At 44.6% G+C, this 12,404-nt stretch overlaps 1 protein-coding gene across 1 annotated transcript in view; it reads left to right on the top strand.

The window, feature by feature from the left end:
- Positions 1–4,234: 4,234 nt before the first annotated feature.
- The window catches only part of PPP3R1 (protein phosphatase 3 regulatory subunit B, alpha), a 119,656-nt gene continuing 111,486 nt past the window's right edge, over positions 4,235–12,404 (top strand). Inside the window, exon 1 of the mRNA XM_082251361.1 lies at positions 4,235–4,422. Coding sequence (XP_082107487.1) covers positions 4,420–4,422 — 3 coding nt within the window. The 5' untranslated portion in view covers positions 4,235–4,419. The remainder of the gene's footprint in view (positions 4,423–12,404) is intronic.

Genomic DNA, 12,404 nt, shown 5'->3' with positions numbered 1-12,404 from the left:
ACTGAGCTGTAGGTCCTCTGCATTTTAAAAAGTCACCGGTTTAAAAACCGCAGCAAAAAAGCACCTGCTATTGAAATGTTTAGAAACATGTGCATTTTTTGAGTCACATGTCAATTTTTACTCACGTAATCAGGGATGAAGATACATGCAAAACCAATCTAAAACCTTTAAGCGTTTTAACGCAATGCATTATTATGCATATTTAAGCGCAACAGTGTGAATGAGCCCCTCGAGTTTCTGATTTTAGCAAACCAGTTATAAATTCTGGCCTGCGCCTCTTTGGCTTGCTGCATATGTAATAGTGATGAGCTTGGATGTGTTTGGACAAGGATCTGAATCCACATGTGCTAGCCTGCTAGGAAGCTATCATCTGTGTGAGTCAATCATCTGCACCAGAGCATTCCCTTCCCCCCTGCATGTAGGAGTGCGGCTGCAGGGCGGGGAATGCTACAGTGCAGATGATTGGCCCACACAGGTGACAGCTTCCTGGCAGGCTAGCACATGTGGATTCAGATTCTCGTCCAAACACATCCAAATTCATCACTGTTCCTAGTCTATGGGCATGACTGCTGCTATCCTATCCTGCATCTGAGCAATGTGTTTGATGACACTTGTAGGGTGTGACCTTCTTCTCTCATGTGTCCTGGGCTATTTTAAGGAGTTTCTGGGGACGTCCACCATACAAAAGTAGAAACTCGGTGGGGCAGTTCACTTACTAAAAACGTTAAGGGCTCTTTCACACAGGCGATCCGATCAGAGCCGCCTGACAGTTTTTTAGGCGGATCTGATCGGATCCTCCATGCAGCTCTATGGAGCAGCGGATGTCAGCGGAGACACCTCCGCTGACACCCGCTGACATCCCTATCCGATCCTGTCCATGAAATCCGTTCAGGAATCGGATCGGATGAGAGCGGACAGGCGGTCCGCTCTCATCCGATCCCCCATAGAGAGCAGCAGGGGCTGTGACACCTCCCTCTCCGCACTGCAAGCGGAGACGGAGCTGTCATCCACCGGCTCAGCGGGGATCGGCGGATCCATCCCCGCTGAGCAGCACGGATCCGCCTACGGAGGCGGACCATGTGAAAGAGCCCAAAGGGTCAATTTGCACTGAAAAGCCATCCACAAATCTTCCTCCAGCTAGATCACTAATAGGGATGGGCTCAGGCATGTTCGGATCCTAGTCCTAACCCGCTAAGAAGCTGTCACTGCAGACCACCAATCATAGGCAGCGTGTGTGTGTGCAGCTGTGGGTCGGAAATGCCTCACTGCCTATGATTGGCGGTGTGCAGTGAGGGCTTCCTGGCGGGATTGTTCAGGTGGGTTGGGACTACGGATCTGCACACGCCTGAGCACACCTCTAATCACTAACCTAGTCTCAAAATACCAACCTAACCATTCTCTTCGTTCCTCCCAAGACCTCCTGCTCTCTAGCAGCCTTGTCACCTCCTCCCATGCTCATCTCCAGGACTTCTGCTGAGTCTCTCCAATCCTCTGGAAATACCTACCCAATCTGTTTGACTATCTCCTACTCTGTCCACTTTTAGAGGATCCCTGAAAACCCTTCTCTTTAGAGAAATCTATCCTGCCTCTACCTAATACTGTACTTTTATTTTCTCCATTAGCTCATTCCCTACAGCTATTGCCTTTTGTATGTCTTGACCCTCCCTCTTGAGGGCTCATGCACACTGCAGATATGCAGATAAAAAAAAGCTGCTTTTACAGGCATTTGAGCCTTTATTTCAGCTTGAGGAAGCTTGTGCTTTTTTGTGCTCTTTTGTTTGTATTTATTGATCTTCTTCAAGTTATTTTGAGCTCCTTTGAGCTTTTTTAGAGCATGAGCATTTTTTTCCACAAACCCTCCTAGATAGTATTTTCTTAACCACTGTATAAACAAAACAAAAAGCTGGAACATTTTTGCGTGTTTTCAAGCTTCTTTGAGCTTTTTTTTTTTAGCTCTTTTGAGTTTTTTGGGGCACTAGCTCCTCTAAAAAATGCGAGTTTGGTGTTTTTTTTTTCTGCCTGTAGGAGTAAATGCCTGAAAAATCCTTAAAAAAAAAAAGCCAAAGTGTGCATGGACACATTGGCTAACATGTTGGGGGAGTTTCTAGGCAGAAAGAAATGAGAGCTCAAAAGCCAGTAGGAGCCACTCCTTTGAGCTGCAGTGTGCATGAACCCTAATGCCTCATACACACGATCAGCTAATCGTAAGAAAAAAATCGCTTTCGAGTTGATCGCACGATAATCTGATCGTTAGTACAAAGCTTTTGACAGCCGATCATGATATTTCTTCCAACAAAATCTGAAGGGACAAACACAAAACCTTTGTCGTACAGTAGCCTAGCGAACGACAGTGGTTTAATCAGTACAGTATGCGTTCCCTAAAAATCGATAGACAAAGACCACACATGATCAGAAACATAACCTGGAAAAAGCCTGGCTACCATTGTTTTTGTTTTTCACTATCTGATACGTAGCTACGCAACCAGGAAGCTTTTCCAGAATCGTACGAAAAAAAAATCATACGTTTAGTACGCATTATTGAATTTGATATTAGTATCATGCAACAAAATGCGAAAGATAAGTCGTCCGATTTTCTGATCGTGTGTACGAGGCATTAGATTGTAAACTCTAACAAGCAGGGCCCTCTGACTCCTCCTGTATTGAATTGTATTGTAACTGTACTGTCTGCCCTTATGCTGTAAAGCGCTGTGTAAACTGTTGGTGCTATATAAATCCTGTATGATAACAAATGAATGGGTTCCAACACGCATGTTCCTGTGCAATTCCTGTGATGTCCGCCGGTCACTTGCGATTGTGCGCCGTGAAGGGAGAAAGGCAGACGACTAATGTAAACAAAGCCGCCTGTCATTCTCCCTGGTGTAAAAATGGAGATCACACGGTTCTATGTAGGACCATTGATTTCTGTTCTTACACCAGTAGCCATGTCCAATGACAGTTAGAAACACGCTCCTAGGGACATACTTAACTCCTCCTTCCCCAATAAAGTTAACCCCTTCCCTGCCAGTGTCATTTTTACAGTAACAGTGCATATTTATAGCACTGATTACTGTAGTAATGTCACTGGTACCCCCAAAAGTGTCAAAAATGTCAGTCAAGGGTCTGATCTGTCCGCTGCATTGTCGCAGTGCCGCAAAAAAAACGCAGATCACCGCCATTACTCGTTAAAAAAAACCAACAAAAATCACAAAAATCTTTCCCTTAGTTAGTAAACGCAATAACTTTTGTGCAAACCAATCAAAATACGCTTATTGTGATTTTTTTTACCAAGCATAGGTAGCAGAAAACAAATTGGCCAAAAATGTTAAAAAATTTAGATTTTTACATTTTTTTGGGGGGAATTTCATATAAAATATGTGAAAAATATTATTTTTGCTAAATTTTCGCTCTTTTTTTGTTTATAGCGCATGATCAAAAAATCGCACAGGTGATCAAATACCACCAAAAGAAAGCTCTGTTTGTGGGAAAAAAAGGACGTCAAATTCGTTTAGGTACAGCGTCGCACGGCCGCGCAATTGTCCGTTAAAGTCACGCAGTGCCGAATCGCAAAATACCCCCTGGTCAGCAAGGGGGTAAAATCTTCCGGGGCTTAAGTGGTTAAAATGCGCCACACCAAATGGTACTGCGGCACTGCGTTTGGATGCTGTTAACATGACATTGGTACCCGCATGCAGATCTCAAGAACAGTGCGACTGAACGTGGTGCCAAAATACGCACAAAATGCACTTTTCCTGCACGGCGTTCTGGTGTGAACCGGCCCTAAAGCTGAACGCCAGAAATTAGACGCAAGCACAGCTAAGTATACATTCTAAAGGAAACAGTGATCAGGCAGGTTAGTTTGTTTTATTACAGGAGGGACATAGCTTGTGTCTCATCAGCAATAATCAACCCGCTCACATTTTTGGGGATTTTTAACCCCAGTTCCCTTTTTTACACACATGACCAGCAGACCACCGCTACAATATTAAGCCTAACAAGACTACATGCATAAACCTATTTGCAAACTGCTATTGTTACCTATTGTATATAGCTGATATCTATGCTACAAATAATAAAAAAAAACTTTTCAGTAACAGTTAGAGTTTTGCCCTCAACAATCATGGCGCCTGCGCACCTGCCAGCTCTTCCTTTCTTACGCCGACACCGTAATGACGACAGCGCGCCCCTATGGGTGAGGCGACGTTTCGCTAAACGACAGTAGACCCCGCCCAGCTCCGTGTGACGACAAGGAGGCTCCGCCCGTTCCCTCCCCGTCGTTCGCTGCTCGCTGTCCCCCTAGTACGAGGCTGCAGCGGGTCAGTGTTGGAGCGTCCTCCTCCTTCCAGCCGGAGTGTGTAGTCAGCGGACCAGCCAAGGCAGCTCAACCCTCGTTCTTACCAGACAAACCGACCGCCGGACACCATGGTGAGCATGTCAGGCACCGCCGTGTCAGGGCCGCATTGCAGAGGCGGCTGAGGGGGTGCTCGGGCTGTGCGTGCACCTGGCAGACTGGGCCCCGGGGAAGCCGAGGAAACCCTGCCTGTCTCTTCCCGTCACCTGAGAGACTACAACTCCCAGCATGCCACGCCAGCCTACACCACAACAGCTCGGAGTGTGTAGGCCTGGGGGAGGGGAGTGGGGTTGTTACCTGTGGTAACCAATCCTCCTCTGCACCCCCCCCCCCCATGTCTGTGTACACTGCCAGGACATAGGCTGATCCTATGGGTGACCCCCCCCCCCCACCCCCCACCCCCCACCCCCCACAGCCGTGTGCCTCCGATCACAAGGCTCCTCCAATATGTATTCTATTATCTCCATGTTATATCATGGGGGGAGGGGATCATGTATTATATCTCCATGTTATATCATGGGGGGAGGGGATCATGTATTATATCTCCATGTTATATCATGGGGGGAGGGGATCATGCATTATATCTCCATGTTATATCATGGGGGGAGGGGATCATGTATTATATCTCCATGTTATATGATGGGGGGAGGGGATCATGTATTATGTCTCCATGTTATATGATGGGGGGAGGGGATCATGTATTATGTCTCCATGTTATATGATGGGGGGAGGGGATCATGTATTCTGTCTCCATGTTATATGATGGGGGGAGGGGATCATGTATTATGTCTCCATGTTATATGATGGGGGGAGGGGATCATGTATTCTGTCTCCATGTTATATGATGGGGGGAGGGGATCATGTATTATGTCTCCATGTTATATGATGGGGGGAGGGGATCATGTATTCTGTCTCCATGTTATATGATGGGGGGAGGGGATCATGTATTATGTCTCCATGTTATATGATGGGGGGAGGGGATCATGTATTGTCTCCATGTTATATGATGGGGGGAGGGGATCATGTATTATGTCTCCATGTTATATGATGGGGGGAGGGGATCATGTATTATGTCTCCATGTTATATGATGGGGGGAGGGGATCATGTATTGTGTCTCCATGTTACATGCCCCCCACCCCCATCATATAACATGGAGACACAATACATGATCCCCTCCCCCCATCATATAACATGGAGACATAATACATGATCCCCCCCAATCATATAACATGGAGACATATCTCCATGTTATATGATGGGGGGGAGGGGGATCATGTATTGTGTTAACATGTTATATGATGGGGGGGAGGGGATCACGTATTATATCTCCATGTTATATGATGTGGGGGAGGGGATCACGTATTATATCTCCATGTTATATGATGGGGGGGGAGGGGGATCACGTATTATATCTCCATGTTATATGATGGGGGGGGGAGGGGGATCACGTATTATATCTCCATGTTATATGATGGGGGGAGGGGATCACGTATTATGTCTCCATGTTATATGAGAGAGTCACTTGCAGAAGCCGGGCTGGGAATGACTGCAGATTGTCAGCCCATTGGGAGATATTGGGTGCCGCTGCCCTGTATATACTGTACATCAATATTTATATACGAGGGGTCCCAGATATACAATATATATATATATATATATATATATATATATATATATATATATATATATATATATATATATATGTGTATGTACTGTATATTAATATGAATGTATGGTATGAGGGGGCCCAGTATATACTGTACATTCATATTTATATACAAGGGGGCCTGGTATATACTATAGATACATATTTATGAGGGGGCCTGGTATATACTATACGTCTGTAATATATACGAGGAGGGCCCAGTAATATAAAAAAAAATATATATGTGTGTGTCAGGGGGTGGAGTGTATTCCATACATTCCTATTTATGAGAGGCGCCCAATATTTACAATAATCCATATTTATATATATGAGGGGGGCTGAATATATACCATAAATTCCTATTTATGTACAAGGGAGGCCCAGTATATACTATACATCTGTATTTCTATACTGTATGTAGACTGTCAGTAAGGGGCTCCATATATACCATAAATCCCTATACTAGGGGGGCCCAATATTTACCATAATCCCTTTTTCTATACTAGGGGGCCCCAGTATTTACAATCTCTATTTATATACGAGGTGGGGGGGGCAGTATAATACCATACATGCCTAATTTATATACAAGGGGGTCCAATATATACCACAATCCTTTTTTGTGTATGAGGGGGTCCAATATATACCATACATCTCTATGTGCGAGGGGGGGCCCTGTTATATACCATACACCCGTATTTATGTGATGAGACAAATGGGGTGGGTTAGTATATAGATCCTTTTTTCTTCTTTTACAGCCGGATCACATTTATGCGGCTGCGGCGTTCGCATGTAATGTCGGAGCGCACTGCTCCTTCATTACATGCGATCTGCTGTGCGGTGCGAGTTTAGCCATAAAGTTTGTATGGCTAAATTCGCACCGCACCCGCAGCAAACACGCACAGGGACCCTTTTTTGCAGCCGCATCAGGATCGGATCGCACATCGGTTCACACTTGTGCGATCCGATCCTGTGCGAACTGTAAGATCGCACTGCGATATGCGATCAAACTGGGGGTGTCGTTAAGATTACATTGACACCCCCAGCGTATGGCAGTGTGAACTGCCAGGGGTGCGTTTGCGATGCGGGAACAGGCTGCAAATTCGCAGCCTTCCCGCATCGCATAAGTGTGAACCGGGGCTAAACGAAGGTGCTCTGTATATACTGTATGTGTGTATATGTGTGTGTATGTATGTATATATATATATATATATATATATATATATATATATATATATATATATATATATATATATATATTTTATAATGTGTGTGTGTGTGTGTGTGTGTGTATATATATGTATATATATATATATATATATATATATATATATATATATATATATATATATATATATATATATATATATTACTTACGACAGGTCTGAGGAGAGGAAACTCGTATACCATGCATTTGTATTTTATATATGCAGGGAGCCCACTATATGCTATAAATCTGTATATACCATAGATCTGTTTGTATGGTGAGAATGGGGGCCCTGTATATACCATAGATCTGTATTTATATACAGGGGGGCAGTATATACTATAGTTTTGTGTTTATATACTGGGGGGGGCAGTATATACCATGTATCTGATGTCACCCATGGAGCCTTTTCCTATGTAGAACGTTATTTACTGCAGGCCGCCGCAGCCTCCACTTTATACTGATGTATAGAATAAAATAGATCTGTTACCTATAGGAACCAGTCTGTGCCTCCTGAGTCCTTTGGGGGGATTTGTAGTGAGGTATCCTGGTGTATATAGTATGGATCTGTATTTATGAGACCAATCTGACAAGCCTGTTGTTCTTTTTTTTTTTTTTACGTTTTCTCATCTTAAATAATATACGCATGTTCTCATTACTGTAGGGAGTGGCTTCCTATTAATACTGATGAAAATCTGCAGAATGGATGTCACCTGTAGGATCCAATCTGGAAGTTGTAGCTACTCAGCCCATTGGGGGAGGGGGTTGGATTGCAGCTGCCTGGTGTATAGTATGGCTATGTAATGTGTATATACACTGTACTATCCAACTGATAAGACAAGTGCAGTCTTTTCCTGTAAAAGATTCTCCCATATTTAATACAATGGTTTTTGCTGTGTTATATTACTGATATAAAGGAATACAATTGGGTCTTGCCTGTCTCTAAATCATAGTTTCTCTGTTCATTGTGATTTGCTAGTGTATACTATGGATCTGCATTTCTATACTGTGAGACTAATATGACAAAGGCAGCCAATAGGATTTAATTTTGTCTTGATGAGATAAGAATTTTATGAGTTGCTATGGGCATCGTCTCCATTCTTGTTCTTTTGCACCCATGCACTCCATGCCTCCAGTCTCTGAAAGCTGATCTATGAACCCCATTTTCCTGTTATTGGGTTGTTTATTGTGGATCGGTCTTCAGGAATTAGTGGCAGGTGACAGCTTTGTTTCTCTATTCTGTGTTTTAGACAGATCATCCTGGTGTGTGTAGACTGGTGCAGTGTATGTGGAGAAGTTGGCTCAGCCCATGTCTCCCACTCACAGGCGGGGCGCTGGGTCATGTGGATGATGCTTTGCAGTAATCTACACCCTGTCCGTGTTGATGTTATTTGCTTCAGTATGCCTTTATAGAAGCCCTCCTCTCCTTGATTGACATGGACTCTGGATGCACTCGCTGCTCAGGGTTGGCTGGAGGGGGTATTCCCCTCTTCTCAGTCTCCCTCAGTGTCAGCCAATATGCTGTCAAAGGATTTAAGCACTGAAATGTTAAAGGATTATATAAAAATGAGGCTTATTTGCTGGTTCTGTAACCTATATATGGGTCAGTCCTTTTTATGGAACCAGTGTGATGCAACTGAACGTTTCATATTAATTTTTGATGTCCAGGAGCATTAAACGAGAAAATTTTGTCTTGATGATTGTATGACAGCATTGCATCTACGGACCCCGCTTGATTCCAATCTGATATTTAGAGAGCTAACAAAGGGAATACCTCAATTGACATTGGACAGGGAGCTTGTTTCTCCTCCTGTCAAGCTTGCAGTCTGTACTGTGAAAGGGTTAATCAGTAAAATGGCGCAGGATTTGTGAACAGAGGATGCAGGAGAACACAGTAATGAGGCTTATTTGCTGATTAGTCCTGATGTCCCTCCCATTAACCTGAGGGGCTTTAATTATCGCCACGCTTGAGTGACAGCCCCCCCCCCCCCTTCTTCGTGAATGCGCATAGAAACAGGACTGCAGTCTGCATGCTCAGGGATATCCTCTCTGATCTGTCACCTATTGATTGGGCTTTACCCTGTCACTTGGTGCAGACCCCCTCCCCCCACCTCCTCCTGGCTATGTAATGCTAGGAAATTAGGCTGTAGTCTGTATAAATCTAAATGCATGTGGGTGGGGAGGATATTGTAGCTGCATATGTCTGGGATTGCAAGAGCAGTGTTTCAACATGTTCATTCTGTCACTCTTTAGTGTGAATTGAATATTTAAAAACGGAAATAGCTGATAAAGCTCGTGCAGAATTCAGATATGTAATGGTGATTGCTACTGTACATGTTATAAATTGCAGAAGCTAATACCAGAGTGTAGAAGCAGTCTGTACTCTCATATAGGTGAATATAAAACTCAGTGCTGAGAAATCCGAAGAAATCTTCTCAGTCATACCATTACTGAGAAGTTGTTTTATTGGTATGTAAAGGTCCAATACACATTCAGCTCATGAATCAGGCATGTTAGTGCACTGTTACCTCTGACGCAGCAATTACATAATGTAGTTAATAATATAATTACTATTGCTCTGAAAAAGTAGTGGTTTTAAGGCTTGAAGAATCAAATGGATCTTATAGTTTTTATATAGCTTTGTTGCTTCCTACAGTACTAATTATTTACACATTAATTGGTGTGACGCCGACATCTTTGTTTGGTCTTTATATTTTTTTATGTAGTCAGGCAGCATTATATGTGTGTGTGTGTGTATATGTATATGTGTATATATATATATATATATATAATTTATTTATTTTTTTTTTTTTTTGCTATGTTATCATGGTTATCTACCCCGGTTGGCCATTGTAGATAAGGATGTTTCTTAATCAGGTTTCAGACTTCCGCCTGCAAATTTAGCATTGATAATGTTTTTCGATTTGACATCCTTTCTTAGACCCCTTTCACACTGGGGCGACCTGACTTTCGGTGGCGACCTGTGAAGTCGCGGTGCCCAGCTCGCACCGCGACCTCGGAGCGGCCGGCACGGACTTCATATCATTGAAGTCAATGCAGGTCGCCCCAAAGAAGCTCCGGACCCTTTTTCTAAGTCGGAGCGACTTGTGTCGCTCCTATTAGAACGGGTCCACAGCTACTCTATGGCAGGCGACCTACGGAGACCAGGTCGCCTGACAGGTCGCCCCAGTGTGAACAGGGTCTTATTGTTAGGTTTAGAAATTGATACAGTTTGACTGTTGAGGGTGTAAAGTGGTTGTAAGCCCCCGTTCACACTGAATCCGACATTGAAATTGTGTGACTTCAGTTGAAGCTGCAAGATTTCAATGGTGCAGGTCAGTGCGACTTCAGGTGCAACTTTGCTGACATCTATGCGGCTTCATGCACATATGCCTATGCATTTTGCACCTGAAATTGCAAAAAATAGTGCAGGAACATTTTTTTATAAATTGGTGCTGTACCGCAAAGTTGGAGTTGCACCGATTTTAAACAGTTGTATTGCCGATAATAGGGTGCGACTTGTCATGGGATTTGGACCTGTCAAATCGCATGACAAGTTGCACCAGTGTGAACAATGTGCATGGGAGCCTCAGCTATCCCAGGTCTCTCCTACTGCTGTCAATCGCATCCAGTGAACCAATGAGCAGATGTATAGAGCGGGCTCAGGAGCAAGCATGCACCAGTGCCCGCATAGCAAGCAGCTTGCCATATGGTCGACTGGTCAATGGGGAGGAGCCAGGAGCTTATGAGGGGGACCCGAGGAGAAGAGGACTGGGGCTGCAAAACCATTGCACAGAGAAGGTAAGTATAACATGTTTGTTAATAAATAAACCTTTTATCACTTTAAGGTGATCCTAAACATACATGTTTTAACTGCCGTTATTCCTATTATTTATGAATAAAAATCATCCCACTGTATTTAATATAAAAAAGCATCTTGGTGCCCTATTTAATCATTGCTGTTCAGAGATCACATGACATCTCCCAGGTTTCTTCCCATCCTCAGGGAAAGATTGAGGGGGGAGTTTTTTTTTAGTACTCTGTTGGTGTATGCTCTACAGCAGCAGGACGTCTGGACTCTGAATCTGTGTCTGCACAATGCTGATTGGTCACATGACATAAAAAAGAACAACACTTCTCTTAGAATACAGAATCAAAATCTTATCAATGTGTTTAACACTCATTACAAATCTACATTAAGAGCCCATTCCGACTAGCGAGACACGACTTTGGGGGGCGACCTGTGAAGTCGCGTGTACCACGACTTCGGCGCGACTTGCAGAGACTTCACATAATGGAAGTCTATGCAAGTCGCCTCCAGGTCGCCCCAAAGTAGTACAGGACCCTTTTTCTAAGTCGCGCTAATGTGAATGGGCTCTAATACAAATGTTTATCATTGTTTGGGAATCCCTGGTCTACACCATGTTCTTGCAAACTACGGCCCTGCAGTTGTTCAGGAACTACAATTCCCATCATGCCATTGCCTAGTCATGTATGTGAATGTCAGTTTTTTAAAGCCTCATGGGATGTGTAGTTCTGCAACAGCTGCAGGGCCATAGTTTGGGAGTCCCTGGTGTAGACAGTCTGACTGACAATGGCTTTAACTTGGTCACACACATGTGGAGAAGGTTCTGCCAATCACAGGCTGTGTCACACCACTCCAGCCTATGTCTATGGTGCATGTGCTGGGACTGACAGGGAGGTGAAGCCTTAAATCCTGCCCCATAGTGTTTAGCAATATGAGGACATGGAGGAGGGTCAGTCATTCAGTTAAACGCCTCGCGAGGTTGCATACTACCGGGTCTCGGCCGGAGTCGCATTGTTCCTCCTGGCCAACGCCCCCTCGCCCCCATTTAGATTAAGAGGGGTTCTGTCTGGAGCAGTGCCCGCCTGGTTTCTGGTTTGGCGAGTAACTGTCCCCTCTCCCACTGGAGGGTTTTGGGGCGGACGTGGCCCCTTCTTTAGGACCGTTGGACCCCCTGGTTCCCCCCCCCCCCCCTTGCTGAGTCCTCCGTCTTGCCCCCCCCCCCCTCCACATACACTGGGGTTGCTTGGTGTTCTGGCTACTTTCCAGGGGTGGGGGTAGGGCGCTGACTGGCGATGGGGGGATGCACTGCTGGCGACCGGGCGATCGACTGTGCAGGGGGTGGGTTATACCTGGCAGGGGCTCCTGCCAGGGCCTCCCTGGATTTCTCCTTGACGCCTG

Source organism: Pelophylax lessonae, assembly GCF_965119305.1.
Source record: "Pelophylax lessonae genome assembly, chromosome: 3".
NCBI lineage: Eukaryota > Metazoa > Chordata > Amphibia > Anura > Ranidae > Pelophylax > Pelophylax lessonae.
This window is presented reverse-complemented; position numbering and strand designations above follow the sequence as displayed.